The 26,664-nt window shown below is 51.4% G+C and overlaps 2 protein-coding genes across 4 annotated transcripts; both read right to left on the bottom strand.

Annotated features, from left to right (window-relative positions):
* Nucleotides 1-855: 855 nt before the first annotated feature.
* LOC141094031 (E3 ubiquitin/ISG15 ligase TRIM25-like) lies at nt 856-5,568 on the bottom strand. Its single transcript, XM_073579730.1, has one exon. The coding sequence runs from the start codon at nt 3,585-3,587 to the stop codon at nt 2,019-2,021; it is 1,569 nt and encodes a 522-aa protein (XP_073435831.1). The 5' UTR covers nt 3,588-5,568; the 3' UTR covers nt 856-2,018.
* A 754-nt stretch (nt 5,569-6,322) lies between these two features.
* Nucleotides 6,323-25,307, bottom strand: MAP2K4 (mitogen-activated protein kinase kinase 4). Of its 3 annotated transcripts, XM_073579733.1 has the most exons (13): nt 25,122-25,242; nt 20,586-20,618; nt 18,282-18,375; nt 16,913-17,026; nt 15,711-15,885; nt 15,418-15,537; nt 15,214-15,333; nt 12,924-12,975; nt 11,567-11,694; nt 7,365-7,442; nt 7,064-7,212; nt 6,665-6,710; nt 6,323-6,507 (listed from the first exon to the last, which is right to left on the bottom strand). In XM_073579733.1, the coding sequence occupies exons 1-13, from the start codon at nt 25,219-25,221 to the stop codon at nt 6,394-6,396; spliced, it is 1,323 nt and encodes a 440-aa protein (XP_073435834.1). In that variant the 5' UTR covers nt 25,222-25,242; the 3' UTR covers nt 6,323-6,393. The 3 variants fall into 3 exon arrangements, with proteins under 3 accessions (XP_073435834.1, XP_073435832.1, XP_073435833.1); XM_073579731.1 differs by lacking the exon at nt 20,586-20,618 and having other exon boundaries at nt 25,122-25,307; XM_073579732.1 differs by lacking the exon at nt 20,586-20,618 and having other exon boundaries at nt 25,138-25,174.
* Nucleotides 25,308-26,664: the final 1,357 nt, after the last annotated feature.

The raw sequence follows: 26,664 nt of genomic DNA, 5'->3' as shown, positions 1-26,664 counted from the left end.
GACTGCTGAGCCGTGTATCTAATCCTGTCCAGTGTGATACTGACTGCTGAGCCGTATATCTAATCCTCTCCTGTGTGATACTGACTGCTGAGCCGTGTATCTAATCCTATCTTGTCTAATACTGTCTGCTGAACAGTGTATCTAATCCCATTCTGTGTGATACTGACTGCTGAGCCGTGTATCTAATCCTATCCTGTGTGATACTGACTGCTGAGCTGTGTATCTATTCCTATCCTGTGTGATACTGTCTGCTGCAACTAACCCTGTCCTGTGCGATACCGTCTACTGCATCCAATTCTGTTCTGTGTGATACGTCTGCTGCATCAAATCTTGTCATGTATGATACCTTTTACTGCATCTAATCCTATCCCGTGTGATCCCGTCTGCTGCATCTAATCCTATCCTGTGATACTGATGCTGAGCTGTGTATCTAATCCTCTCCTGTGTGATACTGACTGCTGAGCCGTGTATCTAATCCTCTCGTGTGACACTGACTGCTGAGCCGTGTATCTAATCCTATCCTGTGTGGTACTGACTGCTGAGCCGTGTATCTAGATAATCCTCTCCTGTGTGATACTGTGCTGAGCCGTGTATCTAATCCTCTCCTGTGTGATACTGTCTGCTGAGCCACGTATCTAATCCTATCCTATGTGATACTGACGGCTGAGCCGTGTATCTAATGCTATCCTGTGTGATACTGACTGTAACAGGGTCTACTGTGCTGTAATACCCCTTACATTACCACCCCCTTTCTCAGGAGGTCCACTCTGCTTTTCCTCACTTCTGGATGAAGGACGCTGGCTCGAAAGGCTTTGTAACATGGGAACATATAAAAGATCACTGCTTATCCACGTATTTCCAGTGTGACAATATTTTACTCACCGGTCTCAGAATATATATATACATACAGAGGGCAGGACAATCAATATGTGTCAGGCCAGTAGATAACAGGCTCCAATTAAGACGCCAGACGTACATTACAATAGCCGCAGGTGGCCAGCGACTCCCCCCCCCCCCCCAATCTTTTACCGAGGGATGTACAAAGGTGGAGGGAGGTCAGAAGTGGAATATCTCGTTTACATCTGTCCAGGGGTTGCAGCCGGTCGCTTGCTGCATTAGGGGTATGCATCGCACATTGCACCTATCATACATGCATCTCCTATTCGGGGTGCTGGCGGGGTTCTGTAATACTGACTGCTGAGCCGTGTATCTAATCCTATCCTGTGTGATACTGACTGCTGAGCCGTGTATCTAATCCTGTCCTGTGTGATACTGACTGCTGAGCCGTATATCTAATCCTATCCTTTGTGATACTGACTGCTGAGCCGTGTATCTAATCCTATCCTGTGTGATAGACTGCTGAGCCGTGTATCTAACCCTATCCTGTGTGATACTGACTGCTGAGCTGTGTATCTAATCTTCTCCTGTGTGATACTGTCTACTTAGCCATGTATCTAATTCTATCCTGTGTGATACTGACTGCTGAGCTGTGTATCTGATCCTCTCCTGTGTGATACTGACTGCTGAGCCGTGTATCTAATTACCCCGGCTTGGTCCTTGTATCTACCCCATATACGTCGGTTTGGGTAAAGTGGCTCATTAGCGCCCCCATGACACCCAACACCCAAAGCAAATACCCTGGTTGCCCCCCAGCTACATCTAATGGCTCTGAAGTCAGCAGATGTGGTTTTTCTCTGCTGCACACATCCAGGGGCAGAGACTGGTCCTCCCATAGTGGGAGAGTCCGTGTCCAGACAATGTTAGGCACATCACTATTGTTCTGAGGGCCCTAAGTCAAGATCTTAGGGGCCAGAGCTGAATGGAGGAAGTCTGCCTTGCGTACTAAGGCACCACTGTATGGCAGAGAAGCTACGGATGTCTCAGCGAGGAGAGGAGAACCTTATCTGCTGCCTGCAGTCTCTGTGCCGGCCTTTGGTAGGATATTTTGACCCCTTCACAAGGTGGACCATCAATGGTCCAGTTCAGGGCACATTCTTCCATAACTGATCTTCCTCTAATTATTCTTCTGGATTGATAATTTTCACCCAAGATTTAAGTAACCGAAAACCAACATGGAGGGGCTCCGTGAAGGTGGCAGTGAAGGTGTGCAGGTGTTTGTTGGGATCACAGGTCTCATAAAATGACAGTGTCCCAGCCTCATAGTCCAGACACATCCTCAATCGATGACATAAAGGCTCCGGTGATAACATGGTCTCCACATTGTCATGGAGGACGGAGTACTGATTCTTCTGCCACCGCAAACACCATGACTTCTCGTTGTCCCCAATATACGACTCATCTCCAGTCCGGTCCATGGTGGGGTAACATATCCCGACCCTCCATCCTCCAGTGTCACTGGTCTCCACCTCCCAGTAATGCTGGCCTGTACGGAAGACATCAGTGCTTAGTATCTGAGGGTACTGGAATCTCTCTGACGTTTCTGGATAGGTTTGGTTCCCTTTGGACCAAGAGGCAGTTTTGAAGTCATCTGACAGGTGGACGTGGTTTCCAGCGGTGTTGATATCCAGCAGTAGACTTGTCCACCTCGGCCCGCTGAGCCCCGATTTAACACTGGTCATAATCTTCAGTAGAGCTTCTTCAAATATCTCAGAGATTAAACCTTCATTCAGATGATCTACTCCATGACGCTCATCCTCAGAACATTTCTTCTCCCTTACTCTGACCTGAGCATCCCAGAAGTCAACACCTGGTGGAGATTCCTGCAGTAAGGTGATCGGGTCTGCAATGGTGCTCAGCTCCTTCACACGAGACATCTTCTCAAACAACTCTTTCTTCTGAAGTTCCAGATATTGGATCCGGCCTAAGATTGAGAGTGACACCTGCTCTTTCTGTCTGGAGATCTCACTCAGGACCTTCTCCTCAAGGGCATCCAATTGGCCCCTTATGTCTCCCAACATGGCTACCACTCGTTTGGTTAAACCATTTACTTTTTCTTGATTCTCTCCTTCTCGCAGACTCTGGATGCTCTTCTCCATCTCCTCCATGGCTGTCGTGAGATTCTGCAAAACGTTTCTCATGGTCTCCTTCATCATCTGAGTAGCATCGCTCAGTGATTGCACCTTATGCCCACTATGGCCAGACAACACGCACTGGCCACAAATGCAGACCGAGTCCACGCAGCAGTAATATTCCAAGACTTTGTGGTGGACGATGCACTTTCTACTCCTCGGTGAAGCCCTGGGTGGAGTGACCTTATGGTCTACAGACCGGTCATGCCTCATCAAGTGGTGGTAGCACATGGAGGTCTCGCACTGCACACAGGACTTCATGGCCAGGACTGGGAAGTCGCAGAAGGTGCAGTAGACCCCAGACACCTCGGCTTCTGGTGCAGAGAGGAAGCCCTGAGCGATGTTCCCCAGGGTAACGTTTCTCCTCATGGATGGCCGCTCCAGGAAGGCTTCTCTGCAGTCAGGGCAGGAATACACTCCAACCTGGCCCTGAGCGTCCAGCGCCCGAGCGATGCAGTCCTGGCAGAAGGTGTGTCCGCAGCTCAGGGTGACGGGGTCCGTGTAGATGTCCAAGCAGATGGAGCAACTCAGCTCGTCCCTCAGATCAGCAGACGCCATTGTAGACAGCAGGAAGACGATGACGTCATCATAAAGCGCCGGAGCGAGAGGCCGGACATAACACTGTCACATCACATAGCCACACGAGAAGATCACTCCGGCACCGGCCACTGCTGAGTGTATCTAATCCTCACGGGTGGATACTGACTGCTGAGTGTATCTAATCCTCACATATGGGATACTGACTGCTGAGCCGTGTATCTAATCCTCTCCTGTGTGATACTGACTGCTGAGCCGTGTATCTAATCCTCTCCAGTGTGATACTGACTGCTGAGCCGTGTAACTAATCCTCTCCTGTGTGATACTGTCTGCTGAGCCGTGTATCTAATCCTCTCCTGTGTGATACTGTCTGCTGAGCCGTGTATCTAATCCTATCCTGTGATACTGACTGCTGAGCCGTGTATCTAATCCTCTCCAGTGTGATAGACTGCTGAGCCGTGTATCTAATCCTCTCCTGTGTGATACAGACTGCTGATCCGTGTATCTAATCCTCTCCAGTGTGATACAGACTGCTGAGCCGTGTATCTAATCCTCTCCTGTGTGATACTGTCTGCTGAGCCGTGTATCTAATCCTCTCCTGTGTGATACTGTCTGCTGAGCCGTGTATCTAATCCTATCCTGTGATACTGACTGCTGAGCCGTGTATCTAATCCTCTCCAGTGTGATAGACTGCTGAGCCGTGTATCTAATCCTCTCCTGTGTGATACAGACTGCTGAGCCGTGTATCTAATCCTCTCCAGTGTGATACAGACTGCTGAGCCGTGTATCTAATCCTCTCCTGTGTGATACTGACTGCTGAGCCGTGTATCTAATCCTCTCCAGTGTGATACAGACTGCTGAGCCGTGTATCTAATCCTATCCTGTGATACTGACTGCTGAGCCGTGTATCTAATCCTATCCTGCGTGATACTGACTGCTGAGCCGTGTATCTAATCCTCTCCTGTGTGATACTGACTGCTGAGCCGTGTATCTAATCCTCTCCTGTGTGATACTGTCTGCTGAGCCGTGTATCTAATCCTCTCCTGTGTGATACTGTCTGCTGAGCTGTGTATCTAATCCTCTCCTGTGTGATACTGTCTGCTGAGCCGTGTATCTAATCCTCTCGTGTGATATTGTCTGCTGAGTGTATCTAATCCTATCCTGTGTGATACTGACTGCTGAGCCGTGTATCTAATCCTCTCCTGTGATACTGACTGCTGAGCCGTGTATCTAATCCTATTATATGTGATACAGTCTCAGAACCTCACAGGATTAAATCCATCCACTACGTGTTGGACGGCCATCTGGTGTTAGTTGGTAATACTCTGACAAGTCAGAGGCCCCCCTAAACACCCTGGAGGCGGGGCAGTGCCCCAATGCTGACAGGTCCTAGAGGCTGCCCCGAAAGATCAAACGCCCTGGAGGCGGTGCCCCCAATGGTGACAGTTCCTATAGGCCGCCCCAACGATCAAACACCCGGAGGCAGTGCCCTAATGCTGATGGGTCGTAGAGGCTGCCCCTAATGTTCAAATACTCTGGAGGAGGGGCAGTGCCCCAATGCTGATGGGTCCTAGAGACCACCCAAAAAGATATAACACCCTGGTGGCAGTGCCCCAACGATCATGGGTCCTAGAGGCCACCTGTAATGATCACTCAGGAGGCAGTGCCACATCGCTGACAGATCCTAGAGGCTGCCACTAACAATCAAACACCCTGGAGGTGTTGTTCCAATGCTGAAGGGTCCCAAACGTAGTGCTCCTCCAATACTGCCATGACGCCAAGGTCTTTTTCCTAAAGATCAAATACCCCGGAGACCATTCCTAACGGCCATCCCCACACCCGGGGCATACTATTTGCTCCTGAGGTTTAATTTTACTTTCTGTTTTGTGCTAAAAGTTTACGTTTTTTTCCTGTAAGATGTATAATAAAAAAAAAAAAAAGTTTAAAACTAAAATAAAATACAATTTATCCAACAGAGTAAGGAAAAGTCACTGCCACAAAGCGTTATAATCCATCTCTTAATATTTAATGTTAGATTTCTTCAATGCAACATCATGGTTTTTTGTGTGTCTTGGTAGAGATTTTTTTTTATTATTCTTTATAAAAAAAAAAAAAAAAAAAAAAATGAAAAAAAAAAAAAAAAAGGGAAAAATAAAATTCAACCGACACTCACAAAAACATAAAATATTTATAATCGCAGAATAGGATTTAATTTACTGAAATCCAAGGGCAAAAATAAAAAAATAAAAAAATAATAGAGTGAGCCCAGAGCGGACCCCATCGCGGTACCGCCTGGCAGAGAATCGGTTAACCTATTGCACTTTGTGAAGAACATTTTTTTTTTGCTTTTTTATTTAAAAATAATAAAAAATATATATATTTCTATATAATTCATACTCTTTGCCTCGACCGCCGCCTCTGGGAGAGCGGTGGAGAGGGCGATGACGCCAGGTCTTGTTCTCACGACTCCTCGGGAGGAGGGGGGGGGGGGTTGACCCCTCATTGACGCCTCCTTTAGTTTGGGCAGCAGCGGAGATGGTTTTTTTGTTCCAGTCTCACTGGTCGGGGCAGAAAGACGACGCATTTCAGCCCCTGGTGCGACCAGCGGAATAACGGGATGCGATTTACATGTGACTTTAGCGTACGGACACAATGGAAAGAGAGGAAACAAAACACGGATCTTATTGCACGAGGTGCCGGAGCGAGAGAGGATAAAGTCACGACTAGCCGTGCGGTGACATCTCTATCTGCATGTGGTTCGCGCTCCCAGCCATTTTTTTTTTTTTTTTTGGGTCGCCATTTTCTAGAGTTTTGGGTGGCAGCAAGGTCAATCGACATACATCGGGGAGCTGGGGGTGGCTGGCATCTGATCCAGAATCTTGATGACGTATGTGGCGACGTCCACGTATCGCTCCTCGTACATGACGATGAATGGGTGTTTCTGTGGGGACAGAAGGGAAGGCCACATTTTATAGGAACAGCAAAAAGACGCGGATTCTCCAACACGCCACCCAAAAAAAAAAAAACAGGTTCAGTCTTAGAGTTAATCATGGGTGACCAAGGTCCAATTTTAGCAGGATTTTTCCGGCTTTACTCACCAGAAGTTCTCTGTACTTTGGCCTTTTAGATTCGTCCTTTGTAAGGCTGCCAAAAGTCAAAAAAAATGTTAGCTATGTAAATAAAAAAAAAACACAAGAAAGAGTTAATGACTGCGACTCTCCAGGAAAGTTCTTAGTTACTATTTTTCACCAGTAGGTGGCAGCAACAGCTAAACTTCTATTCCCTGTAGTACACCAGCTGGCCAGCAGATGGCAGAGGAGGCCCATGCACAGTACAGCGCACCTGCCTCCAGATGGCGTCACTGCCGTTCCTACTCAGTGATTTGCAGTGGCCAGGAAAGGGTTACGAAACCAATATAAAAAGTCCGATATTTCCTTTGCTCATCACCAGGAGGAAATATCAGATTTTCTGTCACTTTACAGCTTCTCGCCACTTACCACAGGTTGACGAAGTTGATAAAACTGGGGGAGAACTCCCTCTCGTCGGAGTTGCAGAGCTGCGGGGGGTCTCCCTTCACCACCTGCGTCAATTGGTCAAATACGCTGTTCCACTTGGGGTACGGGAAGCTTCCGGTGGCCAATTCATACTGCGGAAATGGAGGAGCCGGTGATACCGGAGGAGGCGTGGGGGGCACGAGCGACAGGAGGCGCAGGGGCGAGCGACAGGAGGTGCAGGGGGAGGGCGAGCGACAGGATGCACATTTCCTCCAAGAACGATCTATGCAGAGATGCGACTCACCAGCGTGATCCCGAGGCTCCACACATCCGAGCGCACGTCGTACCCCTGCCTGGACGCACTCGGGTCTATCCTTTCTGGCTACAAAAAAAAAAAGAAAAAAAAAGTTGATAAAAACTTTGGAGAAGTCATCGCCTTATGTCTGATCATTAACTGTCATGGACAATACTGCCACAATCTATCAGTCTGTGAGTGAAGGCTCCCAGTGTAACAAACCCCCAGCTGTGAGAAGTACAGGGTCATGGACTGATGACGAGCATGGGTTACATTCATGGGACATTGTGTGGACTTAGAAAGTTACAAGGATTAAGTGTTGGCTGTAGAACTACAAGCCTCAGCATGGCCACCCCTGCACAAGATCTATTGACCTCCCAACAAGGAGCAGTAATGCATGAGGTGACGTGAAGCCCCGGCGCGGCCGCCCCACACGCCAAGGTGTAGTGATGACGTTGGCTTCTGGCAGCGCTTCAGGCCGAGCCGTGGGAGGAAGTAATATGCAGGAAGTGTGAGGACACGGCTCTGCCATGTGTGAGGGGCAGGTGGACCCGACGGGAGCAGGATCTACCCGTCACTGCCAGAGGACCCCACAGCAGCAGGATCTACCCCTGTCACTGCCAGAGGACCCCACAGGAGCAGGATCTGCCCCTGTCACTGCCAGTGAACCCCACAGGAGCAGGATCTACCCCTGTCACTGCCAGAGGACCCCCACGGGAGCAGGATCTACCCCTGTCACTGCCAGAGGACCCCACAGGAGCGGGATCTACTCCTTTCACAGCCAGAGGTCCCCCACAGGAGCGGGATCTACTCCCGTCACTGCCAGAGGACCCCACAGGAGCAGGATCTACCCGTCACTGCCAGAGGACCCCCACGGGAGCAGGATCTACCCCTGTCACTGCCAGAGGACCCCCACGGGAGCGGGATCTACCCCTGTCACTGCCAGAGGACCCCCACGGGAGCAGGATCTACCCCTGTCACTGCCAGAGGACCCCCACAGGAGCGGGATCTACTCCTTTCACTGCCAGAGGTCCCCCACAGGAGCGGGATCTACTCCCGTCACTGCCAGAGGACCCCACGGGAGCAATATCTACTCCTGTCACTGCCAGAGGACCCAACGGGAGCAGGCTCTCCTCCTGTCACTGCCAGAGAACCCCCACAGGAGCAGGATCTACTCCTGTCACTGCCAGAGGACCCCCACAGGAGCAGGCTCTCCTCCTGTCACTGCCAGTGGATCCCCACAGGAGCAGGCTCTCCTCCTGTCACTGCCAGAGGACCCCACAGGAGCAGGATCTACTCCCGTCACTGCCAGTGGATCCCCACAGGAGCAGGTTCTACTCCTGTCACTGCCAGAGGACCCCCACGGGAGCGGGATCTACTCCTGTCACTGCCAGAGCTGCACTCAGACAGGTGATGGAATGGGAGAAAGAAGTTGCTGCTTCCCAGGGTCAATCAGAATTGTGAATGCAGCTCTGAAGGTGGATGGAGACAATAGTGAGCACTGGGCCTCAGAGGAGTCCTCCATTCTCCTTTAACTGCATGGGCCTAGGGGGGCTTCAACTCTCCCCCACCCCTGTTAGCCTCAAGGCACCTCCATCCCGAATGATCCCCCCCATCCCGCCATGAACCTTGCAGCCCCCTTCCATCCCTTGAGCTCCCTTTTTCTCCAGGTGGGATCTGGCAGCCCCCTTCCATCCCTTGGGCTCCCTATTCCACCCGGTGGGACCTTGCAGCTCCCTTCCATCGCTTGGTCTCCCTTTTCCTCCCGGTGGGACCTTGCAGACCCCTTCCATCCCTTGAGCTCTTTTTTCCTCCCGGTGGGATCTGGCAGCCCCCTTCCATCCCTTGAGCTCTCTTTTCCTCCCAGTGGGATCTGGCAGCCCCCTTCCATCCCTTGAGCTCCCTTTTCCTCCCGGTGGGACCTGGCAGCCCCCTTCCATCCCTTTTCCTCCCGGTGGGACCTGGCAGCCCCCTTCCATCCCTTGAGCTCTCTTTTCCTCCCGGTGGGATCTGGCAGCCCCCTTCCATCCCTTGAGCTCCCTTTTCCTCCCGGTGGGATCTGGCAGCCCCCTTCCATCCCTTGAGCTCCCTTTTCCTCCCGGTGGGATCTGGCAGCCCCCTTCCATCCCTTGAGCTCCCTTTTCCTCCCGGTGGGACCTGGCAGCCCCCTTCCATCCCTTGAGCTCCCTTTTCCTCCCGGTGGGATCTGGCAGCCCCCTTCCATCCCTTGAGCTCTCTTTTCCTCCCGGTGGGATCTGGCAGCCCCCTTCCATCCCTTCAGCTCTCTTTTCCTCCCGGTGGGATCTTGCAGCCCCCTTCCATCCCTTGAGCTCTCTTTTCCTCCCGGAGGGATCTTGCAGCCCCCTTCCATCCCTTGAGCTCTCTTTTCCTCCCGGAGGGATCTGGCAGCCCCCTTCCATCCCTTGAACGCTCTTTTCCTCCCGGTGGGATCTTGCAGCCCCCTTCCATCCCTCGAGCTCTCTTTTCCTCCCGGTGGGATCTGGCAGCCCCCTTCCATCCCTCGAGCTCTCTTTTCCTCCCAGTGGGATCTGGCAGCCCCCTTCCATCCCTCGAGCTACCTTTTCAACAGACCCCCACCCGTAACCCACGGGGTAATTGTGTCGCCTCCCACTGACTTATAAGGCTCCTTTTCAGAAAGGCGACTTGGTCCCTAATCAGATTCCAGCAGTGCAGGAATTCCCATCTGTGGCCGGTGACATCAGCCCTGTCTGACTCAGCGCCTTCCATGTGGCAGGCACGCCGACCGTGTCGTCACCCGGATTCCTCAGTAGTTTCATCTGAGAAAATCCCTGAGAGGCGGTGGAGGGGGCTCGTTAGAAGACTGAGCGGCTATAAATAGGGGATGACATCAGTTAAGCCGGTGCCCGTGTGACGTCGCCTCGTTCCCAGGCTCCGCTCATGTCTACACTTACATAACCCTAAGAGCATCGTAAAATAGCGGGAAACGGGCAGCGCTGGCGAGGAGAGGAGCGTCGCCACCTCAGGACAGAGGGGGAAATGGACAATGCTGGGGAGCAACAGAGCGACTCCACCTCAGGACAGCGAGGGAACAGAACAATGCTGGTGAGGAGCGGAGCGACACCAACTCAAGACAGCACAGGAAATGAACGACGCTGGTGAGGAGCGCGGCGACGCCACCTTAGAAAAGGGCAGGAAACATGACTCTGGGGAGGAGCAGAGCGACGCCACTTCAGGACAGCGTGGGAAATGGACGACGCTGGGGAGGAGTGGAACAACGCCACCTCAGGACAACGCTGGTGAGGAGTGGAGCGACGCCACTTCAGGACAGCACAGGAACTGAACGATGCTGGCGAGGAGCGCAGCGACGCCACCTGAGGAAAGGTCAGGAAACATGACTCTGGGGAGTAGCGCAGCGACGCCACCTCAGGACAGCACGTGAAATGGACAGTGCTGGGGAGGAGGAGCAGAAAGACACCACCTCAGGACAACGCTGGTGAGGAGTGGAGCGACGCCACTTCAGGACAGCACAGGAACTGAACGATGCCGGCGAGGAGCGCAGCGACGCCACCTCAGGACAGCGCGGGAAATGGACAGCGCTAGAGAGGAACGGAGCGACGCCACCTCAGGATTGAGTGAGAAACAGACTACGCTGGGGAGAAACGTGGCAGTGTCACCTCAAGACAGCGTGGATAACAGACAGTGTTTGAACACCTCAGGACAGAGGCAAATGGACGACACTGGAGGGGAGCTCAGCGACGCCACCTGAGGCCATATATATATTATGTATGTATATGGCCTCAGGACTATATTAAAAATAAGAACAATAATAATAAGAACAATAATAATAGACTTAGTGCTGACCTATATTCACAAGAGAAAGGTTAACAGCGGCCCGCGAGATGCAGACTTCAGATCCTATTTTTACTTGGCCAGGAGGCCCGGCCTCGGAGCGATCACATTTCTCAGAGCCGACCTCATCCTGGGAATGACCCAACACGTTTCGGGTGACGTGGAGACAAGCCGCGGATCAGACGCACCGCAAATGCCAAACTGGGCTCGGAAACTGCGAGACACCGGAAAAGGACGTACGGGGGAAGCAAAGACCCCTGGCCTTAAAGGGCCGCTAACACTCCATCCCAAGCAGATGGAAAAGGAAACCACATCAACGAAAGTCACTGAGCGGACGACGTCACACACCCGACATTAGATAGAAAGCGGCCTCCACTCACCGCCATGTACGGCCGGCAGCCGGCGTCTCTGGTCTTGGCGATGGAGTCCACGAGCTGCCCGCTGATCCCGAAGTCACACAGCTTAATGTTTCCATTTCTGTCCAGAAGAATATTAGATGGTTTGATATCTGTAAAATAATGGCAGGGCACAGTGAGCGCAGCTCTGGAGTATAATACAGGGTCTGTAATGTATGTACTCAGTGACTGCACAAGCAGAATAGTGAGTGCAGCTCTGGAGTATAATACAGGATGTAACTCAGGATCAGTAATGTAATGTATGTACACAGTGACTGCACCAGCAGAATAGTGAGTGCAGCTCTGGAGTATAATACAGGATGTAACTCAGGATCAGTAATGTATGTACACAGTGACTGCACCAGCAGAATAGTGAGTGCAGCTCTGGAGTATAATACAGGAGGTAACTCAGGATCAGTAATGCAATGTATGTACACAGTGACTGCACCAGCAGAATAGTGAGTGCAGCTCTGGGATATAATACATTACTGATCCTGAGTTACATCCTGTATTATACTCCAGAGCTGCACTCACTATTCTGCTGGTGCAGTCACTGTGTACACACATTACATTACTGATCCTGAGTTACATCTTGTATTATACTCCAGAGCTGCACTCACTATTCTACAGGTGCAGTCACTGTGTACATACATTACTACCAGCAGAATAGTGAGTGCAGCTCTGGGGTATAATACAGGATGTAACTCAGGATTAGTAATGTAATGTATGTACACAGTCACTGCACCAGCTGAATAGTGAGTGCAGCTCTGGGGTATAATACAGGATGTAACTCAGGATCAGTAATGTAATGTATGTACACAGTGACTGCACCAGCAGAATAGCGAGTGCAGCTCTGGGATATAATACAGGATGTAACTCAGGATCAGTAATGTAATGTATGTACACAGTGACTACACCAGCAGAATAGTGAGTGCAGCTCTGGAGTATAATACAGGATGTAACTCAGGATCAGTAATGTATGTACACAGTCACTGCACCAGCTGAATAGTGAGTGCAGCTCTGGGGTATAATACAGGATGTAACTCAGGATCAGTAATGTAATGTATGTACACAGTGACTGCACCAGCAGAATAGTGAGTGCAGCTCTGGGGTATAATACAGGATGTAGCTCAGGATCAGTAATGTATGTACACAGTCACTGCACCAGCTGAATAGTGAGTGCAGCTCTGGGGTATAATACAGGATGTAACTCAGGATCAGTAATGTAATGTATGTACACAGTGACTGCACCAGCAGAATAGTGAGTGCAGCTCTGGGGTATAATACAGGATGTAACTCAGGGTCCGTAAGGAAATATTCAGGAATAGCTCCATGTTCTCACCTCTGTGAATTATTTTCAAGTTTTCTTTTAAGTGGTTCAGCGCCTTCACAGTCTGTAAGAGAAGAATCTCATATTGGGTACAAGTAGTAACAAGGCTTCTTTAACCCCTTAACGACCTGGGAACTTCTAATTTTTTTTGCACTTTTTTACACTACTGTTTAAAAGTTTAGGGTCATTTAGAAATTTCCTTATTTTTGAAAGAACAGCACACTTATTTCTATTGAAGCTAACATTAAATGATTCAGAAATACTCTCTATACATTGTTAATGTGGTAAATGACTATTCTAGCTGCAAATGTCTGGTTTGTAATGCAGTATCTTCATAGGTGTATAGAGGCCCATTTCGAACAACCATCACTCCAGTGGTCTTATGGTACTTCGAGTTTTCTAACTGTGTAAGAAGGCTAATGGATGGTTAGAATACCCTTGAAAACCCTTGTGCAAGTATGTTAGCACAACTGAAACCAGTTTGGCTGATTAGAGAAGCTATAAACCTGACCTTCCTTTGAACTAGTTGAGAATCTGGAGCATTACATTTGTTGATTCCCTTAAAATCTCAAAATGGCCAGAAAAAAAGAAGAACTTTCATGTGAAACTCGACAGTCTGTTCTTGTTCTTAGAAATGAAGGCTATTCCAGGCGGGAAATTGCCAAGAAACTGAAGATTTCCTACAACGGTGTGTGCTACTCCCTTCAGAGGAGAGCACAAACAGGCTCTAACCAGAGTAGAAAGAGAAGTGGGAGGCCCCGCTGCACAACTGAGCAACAAGAAAAGTACATTAGAGTCTGTAGTTTAGGAAAACGACGCCTCACAGGTCCTCAACTGGCAGCTTCATTAAATACATAGTACACGCAAAACGCCAGTGTCAACATCTACAGTGAAGAGGCGACTCCGGGATGCTGGCTTCAGGGCAGAGTGGAAAGAAAAAGCCACATCTGAGACTGGCTAATAAAAGGAAAAGATTAATATGGGAAAAAGAACACAGACATTGGACAGAGGAAGACTGGAAAAAAGTGTTTTGGACAGACGAATCCAAGTTTGAGGTGTTTGGATCACACAGAAGAACATTTGTGAGACGCTGGAAGAGTGCCTGACGCCATCTGTCAAGCATGGTGGAAGTAATGTGATGGTCTGGGGTTGCTTTGGTGCTGGTAAAATGGGAGATTTGTACAAGGTAAAAGGGATTTTAAATAAGGAAGGCTATCACTCCATTTTGGAACACCATGCCATACCCTGTGGACAGCGCTTGATTGGAGCCAATTTCAGCCTACAACAGGACAATGACCCAAAGCACACCTCCAAATTATGCAAGAACTATTTAGGGACGGTTACAGGGTGATTTGCTGACAAATGCCAGACATGACGGGGGGGGGGGGGGGGCGATTCCGCTATGCACATGGACCCCGGCTCCAGTCTTGGTCATTAGTAGACCCCATAACATTGTACAGCCGTCACCGATCCTCTCGGAGGGGCTCAAAATATCACACATTTCAAAACTCCATATACAAGAAGCCTCCGCCCGGGCGTCCGATAACATCGGGAATCCATCGCTTGCAGCCTTTGTGTCCCAGGATGTCGGTCTCTTTGTGCAGTCCTATGTAACAGCTGCCCTCCTCATCTCAGAGATTCCACATCTCATTATGGGTCTCAAAAAAACTCAAATTACCTAAAGGTTTTGCATATATGACATTGGACGGAGCCGCCGTAACTCCAGCACCTCGCACTAGTTTCACCTCGACGTTTTTCGAAAGTGTCAAGGTGAATAGTTACTTTAGAGATCAGAACAGCGGTCATCACCCAAAAATGGATCACACACCCCGCGCGGGGGCAACACGCTCCGGCATGTGATGTCAGTCAATCACCCTACATTGTATAAAGTAGCTGTCACCGTCACATGTTATATGTCAGCCTGAGGAGGAGCAGGAGCTGCTGCGAAACGCGGCGCTAATACTCAGTCTGGAGAGGACTTCAGGGGCAGCGCTGATAAGACCACCCCAACCACAAGCCTTTCTTCCCTCCTCTACTTCCAAAAACCATAGTCTTTTTTTCTTCTAGGTCAGTACAACTAAAGCGATACCAAACGTGTCAACTTTTTGTTATTTTAAAAATTCTGGATTTTTAGCGATTCCATTTTTATTTTTTAGCCCCCTTAGGGCGCTTGGCCCTGCGATCGCACGCTTCATACAGTCACATCGTCCTATGGCAAAAATGTACATCACAGGGTGTTGAAGGGTTAATCTGGCATGGGGGGGTGAAAAAAATAAAAAAAAATAAAAAAGTTTTTACTCACAGCTAAAGTTATTTTTCCTAAAATCTCTTCTGGAATAACGTCGTCTAATGAACTATATACATATTTGTAAAACTTGTCAAACGAGGTAGCCATGAGCTCCATGCAGATCCAGCAATCTCCCTGGGAGGAAAGAGGGAAAATATATAGAAAACACAACAATTACAGACAACAAAAAATCCACAAATGGCCAGAATCTGCTCACACCTCTCTGAACAGCGCCCCATAGAACTGCACAATGTACGGACAGTCGCTGCTCCGCATCACCACGTCCAGGTCCATCAGAAGCTGCTTCTGTTCCTTCTCGTCCACCGTCGACCGAATTCGCTGGATTAAAAAAATAAATAAAATTTAAGTTTAAAAGAACAAAGAAAAAAACTTAAAGAGTAGAAAGAAAAAATAGTTTTCTTGAACCAAAAAAAGCAAACCAAAAAAAAGTTTTCTTGAAACAGAAAATGTGGGGGGATGGGGAGCGCTAGACTGGGGTGCCGCTCTCTCACCTTAACAGCCATAATTTGTCCACTAGGGTTATGAATCATTTTGTTCACGGAGCCGTACGCTCCCCTCCCGATCTCGCCCAGGTCCTTCAGGTCCTCGGCTGTGAAGTCCCAATGCTGCTCTGGTGAAAGCTTCAATTTTCCCGAAGACTCGATGCTGTGTGTTCGTAATCGCTCTCTGTGCAAAAAAAAAAATAAAAAAATCTGAGAAATGGAGACATTTAGTCAATTCATCCAAGCAGCCCCCCACGCTCGCTAATTAAAGATACAGGCCACCTCTGCATACACCCACCCCCGACCGAACACCAGCATCGGCAGAGATCCAAACCCGTCTCTGGCTGCAGAGTTGTCCTTCCGATGTTGCTGACATAACCCAATGTCAGTCAACCTAATCGACGCCGGCGAGCCCAGAGCCAAGCCTGGCGGCCGGCGAGCCCAGAGCCAAGCCTGGCGGCCGGCGAGCCCAGAGCCAAGCCTGGCGGCCCCATCCACAGACACAACCACCAGTCCCATCAAGAGACTAGATTAAGGGTCGCTAATACAACAAAATCGAGTCACCAAAAAAAAGAAAAAATGAATAATGTTTTTGTCATTTTAAAACTACCAAGTATCCAGCAGATAATCATGGAAGATGTCATCAGAATAAAGTAAATTAAAATACAGTATAAGACAGAAAAAAATAAAAATAAATCCTTTAATTAAATGTGTGACTGAACACAAAACCCTGAAGAATGGAGAAGGCGCGAGCGGCTGTGCAAGGTCCCGTCTGCGATCCGCAGTCATTAGCGGGTAATGGTCCCCGGAGCGTCTTTGCTGTGAGTAATAACCAGCGAAGAGGCAATAAATCAGATTAATGCAATTATGGGACTCAGCTGGAAATCTGATCACAGTGGGTGCCGCTCTCCCCCGTGGCCGCTCTCTCCCGTGACTGTGGCCGCTCTCTCCCGTGACTGCGGCCGCTCTCTCCCGTGACTGCGGCCGCTCTCTCCCGTGACTGCGGCCGCTCTCTCCCGTGACCGCGGCCGCTCTCTCCCGTGACCGCGGCCGCTCTCTCCCGTGACCGCGGCCGCTCTCTCCCGTGACCGTGGCCGCTCTCTCCCGTGACCGTGGCCGCTCTCTCCCTTGACCGTGGCCGCTCTCTCCCGTGATCGCTCTCCCCTGTGACTGTGGCCACTCTCTCCCGTGACCGCTCTCCCCCGACTTACAGGCGGTTTTTTGTGGCTTGTTCGTTGGAGCTGTACTGCTTCCCCCCCGCCAGACGCACTTCCTGCTTTTGGTAGGTGGTCTCGAAGTTCCTCATCGCATCAGTTTTCTGCATCCTGATTAGGAGAAGAGACGGGAACAGAAAAAATTACAGAATAAGTCACAGAAAATGGCCGCCGCCACTGTGTGCAGGATCCGAATCCATGTTCTTCAGCAGACAAGTGAGTGACCCCCCCCTCCATGGATGAGAAGCCCCCACACATTGTGAGTGACCCCCCCCTCTATGGATGAGAAGCCCCCACACATTGTGAGTGACCCCCCCCCTCCATGGATGAGAAGCCCCCACACATTGTGAGTGACCCCCCCCCCCCTCCATGGATGAGAAGCCCCCACACATTGTGAGTGACCCCCCCCCCCTCCATGGATGAGAAGCCCCCACACATTGTGAGTGACCCCCCCCCCTCCATGGATGAGAAGCCCCCACACATTGTGAGTGACCCCCCCCCCCCTCCATGGATGAGAAGCCCCCACACATTGTGAGTGACCCCCCCCCCCTCCATGGATGAGAAGCCCCCACACATTGTGAGTGACCCCCTCCATGGATGAGAAGCCCCCACACATTGTGAGTGACCCCCCCCTCCATAGATGAGAAGCCCCCACACATTGTGAGTGACCCCCTCCATGGATGAGAAGCCCCCGCACATTGTGAGTGACCCCCCCCTCCATAGATGAGAAGCCCCCACACATTGTGAGTGACCCCCCTCCATAGATGAGAAGCCCCCACACATTGTGAGTGACCCCCCCTCCATGGATGAGAAGCCCCCACACATTGTGAGTGACCCCCCTCCATAGATGAGAAGCCCCCACACATTGTGAGTGATCCCCTCCTCCATGGATGAGAAGCCCCCGCACATTGTGAGTGATCCCCTCCTCCATGGATGAGAAGCCCCCGCACATTGTGAGTGACCCCCTCCTCCATGGATGAGAAGCCCCCGCACATTGTGAGTGACCCCCTCCATGGATGAGAAGCCCCCACACATTGTGAGTGACCCCCCCTCCATAGATGAGAAGCCCCCACACATTGTGAGTGACCCCCCCTCCATGGATGAGAAGCCCCCGCACATTGTGAGTGACCCCCTCCATGGATGAGAAGCCTTCGCACATTGTGAGTGACCCCCTCCATGGATGAGAAGCCTTCGCACATTGTGAGTGACCCCCTCCATGGATGAGAAGCCCCCGCACATTGTGAGTGACCCCCTCCATGGATGAGAAGCCTTCGCATATTGTGAGTGACCCCCTCCATGGATGAGAAGCCCCCGCACATTGTGAGTGACCCTCCTCCATGGATCAGATATTACAGACAATACTCACAGATGTGCTGGCTGAATTGTGGGGTTCAGTGTGAACTTTGCTGTGGATTTGAAGGCCGGGTTGGCAAAATTTAACTTCAGTGCTTTGCGTTTACCTAAAGAATGATTAAAGAAAATAATATTAACAACCCCCTCATAAATTACCGACCCCCAAAATCTGTAATAAAAATAGAAAACAAAGAAAAAAAAAAGTGACCTTTTCCTAGAAGTGCAAGTGGCTTTATGCCCCTGCCTGACACTGAGCAGACAACGCAGTGACCAGAGATGACATGGACGTCTTACTCAGCCCATTCCGGTCAGGCCGCTGGGTCACCCGGCTCAGGTACTCCGCTGCTCCTCTGGACGCAGCAGGTCAGTCATTCCTGGTGACACATTCCCTGGTGAGTCATGGCAGCAGAGGAAATATCCAATCATAATCCCATGAAGGTCCGCTCCACCAGCACGCTGCATGAATTATTGATCAGCCGAGGGGGAGGGGGGATACGCAGCTGCTGCACCAAGACGAGAATTCACAAAGGGTTGATGGGGACGAAGAACAAAAAAAAAAAAAAAAATAGCTCTACCAGTGTCCCAAACGGTAAAATATACAGTACCATGACACTAACCCACTACACCATGCTAGACCACCAGGATCCCTATACTAACCCACTACACCACCAGGGGTCCAAATATTAACCTGTTTCACCATCCTAAACCTCCAGGCATCTTGACAAAAACCCACTTCACCATCCTAGACCAGCAGGGATCCCGACACCAACCCACTACCCCACCGGGGATCCCGACGCCAACCCACTACCCCACCGGGGATCCAGACACCAACCCACTACCCCACCGGGGATCCAGACACCAACCCACTATCCCACCGGGGATCCAGACACCAACCCACTATCCCACCGGGGATCCAGACACCAACCCACTACCCCACCGGGGATCCAGACACCAACCCACTACCCCACCGGGGATCCAGACACCAACCCACACCACCACCAGGGATCCAGACACTAGCCAGTTTCACCATCCTAAACCACCAGGGCTCTCAACACTAACCCACTTCACCGCCTTAGACCATCGGAGATCCCGACATAAAGCCATTTCTCCATCCTAGACGAGTAAGGATCCCGACACTATCCCATTCTTTCGGGAACACTTGGATTATTGGGGTCCTGCTAATATGGCGCTTTCCCAACCACACAGATGGAAGAGTGCCCCACATCAGCCATAAACCATGGCCAGGATATTGGCATGACGCCCCTGATCCCAATGAAAACTGCTAAGTGCTCTTTTATCTGTGCTGGCTATTAAATAATGGACCCTATACAGACTGGAGAAATGGCGCACCCCCTGCACCGAGGCCCTCACATGGGATCGTTACCAGAGGGGTTCAGGTTTTTCATTATTTTTGGGGCCACACAAAAGGGAGAAGTGTTACTCTGACAGCAATGGTCAGGAGAAGTCAACATGGTGGTCCGGGCCCACAAAGGAGAAATCCAAACAGATGTCAGCGGCGAGCCCCCACTGTGATTACAATGCCCCCCCCCCCCCCATGATATGGCTGATGATCACAATGAGAAGAATGGAGAGAGAAAAGCAGCAATCCACATTACAGATTTCTACTCGTGTATTGAATCTTTTAATGTGACCCTCTTCTCCAGTCACAGCCAAAGCTGCAACCACGCCAAACAGCCGGGAGCATGGTTCTGTGTATGGCACATAGGAGGATGACGGATTGCTGCTTTATCAAATGTCATGATGGCTCACCATAAAAACGGACACCGCCCTCCAACTGTTGAATCTGAGCATGCTGATCATTGTGGTTCAACAGCTAAAGCGCAGAGACGTCTCATTCAGATCAAGCAAGCAGTGATCATCGCACCAATCAATAGAGGAGCCGCGACACCAAAATGGCCACCAAAGGACCAGATTAATAGAAATTTTTTTTTCTGGGTTGATTTTTTTTTTTTTTTATGGCGAGAATCTCATTAAAGTGAACCCATCACATCCAAAATTTAAAAAAAAAAAAATTAAAAAATTGGCGGATTTTATTACATATAAAATATACAGTTTGACATTTATACCAATCGTAAAAAAAAAAAAAAAAAAAAAAAAAAAATATTTTATTAAAATCTACAAAAAATAAAATAATCACAACTAATAAAGCGCAAGGCCGGGGATTTGGCGGGAGGCGGACGGACGGGTTCACTTTGAAGAGCTGTTAGTTGGAGCGACAGTGGATACATTCCCAATACCAAGATGGAGGCGACAGGAACCACAAGGCCAGAAAAGGAGAACAATCAGCACGGCTTACTTTGCGCATTGTCACAGAAGTTTATCTGAAGGCCTAAAGTAGAAAACACAAATTCTTGTTCATTAGCGGCAACAGCAGCAGCGCCGGGCGCAAAAATACAAAATTTCATTTATTTTCAGAATAAATGCCCTCAGAGATTAAAAGAGGCAGCGTAACAGCGAGAGAGGCCGGTCGCCGCCATGACAGGCAAGGGCCGGCTGTGTCGCCTATCCGCCATGGAGCAGGAAGGGGTTAACACTTCAGACACCCGGAATATGAGGGAAATATTGTGGAGAATCTGACAAGAAAATTGGGCCTTGTTGGAGAGTCTGACTTAGTGTTGCCCATAGCAACCAATCACAGAGCAGCTTTCGTTTCCCCAGAGCAAACTACAACATGAAAGCTGAGCCCTGATTGGTTGCTAGGGGGCAACAGACCATTTCTTGAATCTCCCTGATTATTCCTTCATTTTTTGGGGAAACTCCTCGCTCATCTACCAAAATAAGCATCAGGCCGGTGTCACACGTACCGTAGAATATAAAGCATCCATGTGACATCTGTAGGGCGAGATTTTATCGCTGGCTTGCAAAATGGACATAGAATGGATCCATGGCCTCGAATATTGGTGAAAAATCATACATACATACATGCACAGTGGGGGGGGGGGGTATTTAGTCAGCCACCAATTGTGCAAGTTCTGTAATTGACATCATAGGTAGACCACAACTATGAGAGTCAAAATGAGAAGACAAATCCAGAAATGGCGGTGTGCTTGGGATCATTATCATGCTGAAAGACCCATCCACGTTTCATCTTCAATGCTCTTGCTGATGGAAGGAGGTTTGCGCTCAAAATCTCACGGTCTATGGCCCCATTCATTCTTTCATGTACACGGATCAGTCGTCCTGGTCCCTTTGCAGAGAAACACCACCAAAAACATGATGTTGCCACCCCCATGCTTCACAGTAGGTATGGTGTTCTTTGGATGCAACTCAGCAGTCTGTCTCCTCCAAACACGACGAGTTTTGTTTCTACCAAACAGTTCCACTTTACTTTCATCAGACCATATGACATTCTCCCAATATTCTTGTGGATAATCCAAATTCTCTCTAGCAAACTTCAGACGGGCCCGGACATGTACTGGCTTAAGCAGGGGGACACGTCTGGCACTGCAGGATCTGAGTCCCTGGTGGCATAGTGTGTTACTGATGGTAGCCTTTGTTATGGTGGTCCCAGCTCTATGCAGGTCATTCACTAGGCCCCTCCGTGTGGTTCTGGGATTTTAGTTCGCCCCCATAGACTTGCATTGGCAAGTTTCGGCAGTAATACGGTGCAGCACGTTGTGATTTCTCTCGTACGTATAAGCATGAAGGGAGCTGCCCCATTGGTCCGAGTGCTGTGTGAATTTTTTATCGCCCAGAACTCGTCCATAATCTAAGGTAGTGTGACGCCGGCTTCAGACGCTGCTCTGACTTCAGGGTGCCAGAATTTCCACTCATAGATTCACTGAAGTCTATGGGGCTGAAACTTCCCTTTAAAAAATTCTCTCAAAAAAAAAAAAAAAAAACAGACCCCCCCATTTGAAAAAAAAACCTCTCACTTCAAAAGAAGCCATGAGAAGGCACCTGAGGTTATGTGACTAGTGGTCAGTGTGGCCGTTCATAGACGGCCATTCTGAAGACATGGAGAACCCGTGGTCACCCGCCTGCCACTATACAGCGCTGTAGAATACTGCGTGCCCCCCACTGAGCAAGAGGCCAAGCGGTGGAAATACAAGATGGGACGACCCACAATGCAACGTCCATCCTGGGCCATACAGAGGGGAATGAGAATGACAGCTCTCAGGGGTCCGGAGCAGGCTCCAGCACCAGCTGAGAGGGTGACACGGCCCAGGCAGCGGCGGGCACACGAGCCCCCCCAGATCACACGGCCCAGGGCAGTAGTGGGCACACAAACCCCCCAGATCACATGGCCCTGATCAGCAGTGGGCACACGAGCCCCCCAGATCACAAGGCCCCGGGCAGCAGTGGGCACACGAGCCCCCCAGATCAAACAGGTCCCGGGTAGCAGTGGGCACACGAGCCCCCCAGATCACACGACTGTTAGGACATCACAAGGCAGGAGGGTGGACGGTATCAAGACACAGACGGGGGTGGCACTGTGTGACCGTATAGGGCACTATATAGTGGGCCATCAGGAGACCTGGCAGGGGGAGATGACCCAGGGTGCACTGCTGGGCGGGTATGAGCATAGAGTTATTCTGGGGGCATGGTTACAGGGGGGTCCGTAGTCCTGCGGCTCAGGCTTCTCCATCACAGGTGGGCTTTTCTGCCCTGAGGCCGGGTAACGGCTCGCTCATTAGAGACAGTGACGCTGTAAGTCCTGGTGACGGGTCTACATGGGCCGATTGGGGAACATAACAGCTCCAGCCTCCTCTCTACAGGGGGCTTACATCCTGAAGGGGTGCTGACTGCAGGCGGTGATGGGCAGGAGGGCACAGAGTTCCCTGCATCTGGGGGAGGGGTGAGGATGAAGATGGCACAGACGGATTACAGGGGGCACGGCAGATGGGCAGAGATCAGAGGCTGAACACAACAGGAGGACAGTCAGAGGGGTCAGCCGGGCACAGAGAAGGGTCAGGGCGGGGGGTGCTGGGCATGTGGTAAGAGGTGGCCGCATGGATACGGGTGAGGGGCACAATGGACATACATGGCTCAGAATTAGGGGGGCACAGGGGTCACTATCAGGGGGCAGAACTAATGGCACATACTACAGGATATACAGGAGGCGGGGGGGCAGCAAATATATACAGGGGGCAAGCGCAAATGTACAAGAGAGCATAGAACACCACAGGACAGACCTATAGTGTGTGTATATATACACACACACACACAGGGGGGCACAGCACACACACACACGGGGGCACAGCACACACACACACACACACACACACACACGGGGGCACAGCACACACACACACACAGGGGGGCACAGCACACACACACACACAGGGGGGCACAGCGCACACACACACACACACACACGGGGGCACAGCGCACACACACACACACACACAGGGGGGCACAGCACACACACACACACACACAGGGGGGCACAGCACACACACACACACACACAGGGGGGCACAGCACACACACAGGGGGGCACAGCACACACACAGGGGGGCACAGCACACACACAGGGGGGCACAGCACACACACAGGGGGGCACAGCACACACACAGGGGGGCACAGCACACACACAGGGGGGCACAGCACACACACAGGGGGGCACAGCACACACACAGGGGGGCACAGCACACACACAGGGGGGCACAGCACACACACAGGGGGGCACAGCACACACACAGGGGGGCACAGCACACACACAGGGGGGCACAGCACACACACAGGGGGGCACAGCACACACACAGGGGGGCACAGCACACACACAGGGGGGCACAGCACACACACAGGGGGGCACAGCACACACACAGGGGGGCACAGCACACACACACACACACACACGGGGGCACAGCACACACACACACACACACAGGGGGGCACAGCACACACACACACACACAGGGGGGCACAGCACACACACACACACAGGGGGGCACAGCACACACACACACACACACACAGGGGGGCACAGCACACACACACACACACACAGGGGGGCACAGCACACACACACACACACACAGGGGGGCACAGCACACACACACACACACAGGGGGGCACAGCACACACACACACACACAGGGGGGCACAGCACACACACACACACACAGGGGGGCACAGCACACACACACACACACACAGGGGGGCACAGCACACACACACACACACAGGGGGGCACAGCACACACACACACACAGGGGGGCACAGCACACACACACACACAGGGGGGCACAGCACACACACACACACAGGGGGGCACAGCACACACACACACACACAGGGGGGCACAGCACACACACACACACACAGGGGGGCACAGCACACACACACACACACAGGGGGGCACAGCACACACACACACACACAGGGGGGCACAGCACACACACACACACACAGGGGGGCACAGCACACACACACACACAGGGGGGCACAGCACACACACACACACACAGGGGGGCACAGCACACACACACACACACAGGGGGGCACAGCACACACACACACACACAGGGGGGCACAGCACACACACACACACAGGGGGGCACAGCACACACACACACACACAGGGGGGCACAGCACACACACACACACAGGGGGGCACAGCACACACACACACACAGGGGGGCACAGCACACACACACACACAGGGGGGCACAGCACACACACACACACAGGGGGGCACAGCACACACACACACACAGGGGGGCACAGCACACACACACACACACACACACGGGGCACAGACAGACAGACAGACAGACAGACAGACAGACAGACAGACAGACAGACAGACACACACACACACACACACACACACACACACACACACACACACACATACACCTGGGGCACAGGTCGCGGCGGCGCTCACCCTGCATGCTGCTGACCGTGCTGTGCTGCTGTCCGGGCCCCGCTCCGCCTCCTCCTCCGCCGCCGCCGCAGCCGCTGTTGCTGGGATTGGACGTCGCCATTGTTAATATATTGGATTCCAGATGAGGCTGCAATGCAGCAACCCCCACCGCGCCGCCTCCTCCCAGCATGCCTCACTCTGACGTCACTGCGCTCCCGGAGACACGCCCCCGCCGCTAGGGGAGGGACAGGCCGGAGATGCTGCAAAACCTCTCATGTAGAGCTGTCAGTCATTTACCGGCCGGAGCTGCTGCAGAACCTCTCATGTAGAGCTGTCAGTGATATACCGGCCGGAGCTGCTGCAGAACCTCTCATGTAGAGCTGTCAGTCATATACCGGCCGGAGCTGCTGCAGAACCTCTCATGTAGAGCTGTCAGTGATATACCGGCCGGAGCTGCTGCAAAACCTCTCATGTAGAGCTGTCAGTCATTTACCGGCCGGAGCTGCTGCAGAACCTCTCATGTAGAGCTGTCAGTCATTTACCGGCCGGAGCTGCTGCAGAACCTCTCATGTAGAGCTGTCAGTGATATACCGGCCGGAGCTGCTGCAGAACCTCTCATGTAGAGCTGTCAGTCACATACAGACAGGAGCTGCTGCAGAACCTCTCATGTAGAGCTGTCAGTCATATACAGGCTGGAGCTGCTGCAGAACCTCTCATGTAGAGCTGTCAGTCATATACCGGCCGGAGCTTCTGCAGAACCTCTCATGTAGAGCTGTCAGTCATATACCGGCCGGAGCTTCTGCAGAACCTCTCATGTAGAGCTGTCAGTCATTTACCGGCCGGAGCTGCTGCAGAACCTCTCATGTAGAGCTGTCAGTCATTTACCGGCCGGAGCTGCTGCAGAACCTCTCATGTAGAGCTGTCAGTGATATACCGGCCGGAGCTGCTGCAGAACCTCTCATGTAGAGCTGTCAGTCATATACAGATAGGAGCTGCTGCAGAACCTCTCATGTAGAGCTGTCAGTCATTTACCGGCCGGAGCTGCTGCAGAACCTCTCATGTAGAGCTGTCAGTCATTTACCGGCCGGAGCTGCTGCAGAACCTCTCATGTAGAGCTGTCAGTGATATACCGGCCGGAGCTGCTGCAGAACCTCTCATGTAGAGCTGTCAGTCACATACAGACAGGAGCTGCTGCAGAACCTCTCATGTAGAGCTGTCAGTCATTTACCGGCCGGAGCTGCTGCAGAACCTCTCATGTAGAGCTGTCAGTCATTTACCGGCCGGAGCTGCTGCAGAACCTCTCATGTAGAGCTGTCAGTCACATACAGACAGGAGCTGCTGCAGAACCTCTCATGTAGAGCTGTCAGTCATTTACCGGCCGGAGCTGCTGCAGAACCTCTCATGTAGAGCTGTCAGTCATTTACCGGCCGGAGCTGCTGCAGAACCTCTCATGTAGAGCTGTCAGTGATATACCGGCTGGAGCTGCTGCAGAACCTCTCATGTAGAGCTGTCAGTCATATACAGACAGGAGCTGCTGCAGAACCTCTCATGTAGAGCTGTCAGT

This window comes from Dendrobates tinctorius, unplaced genomic scaffold (genome assembly GCF_039654945.1).
Source record: "Dendrobates tinctorius isolate UK_male_01 unplaced genomic scaffold, ASM3965494v1 ptg000063l, whole genome shotgun sequence".
NCBI lineage: Eukaryota > Metazoa > Chordata > Amphibia > Anura > Dendrobatidae > Dendrobates > Dendrobates tinctorius.
The sequence above is the reverse complement of the archived record's forward strand: the minus strand, read 5'-3'. Positions and strand labels throughout refer to the sequence as shown.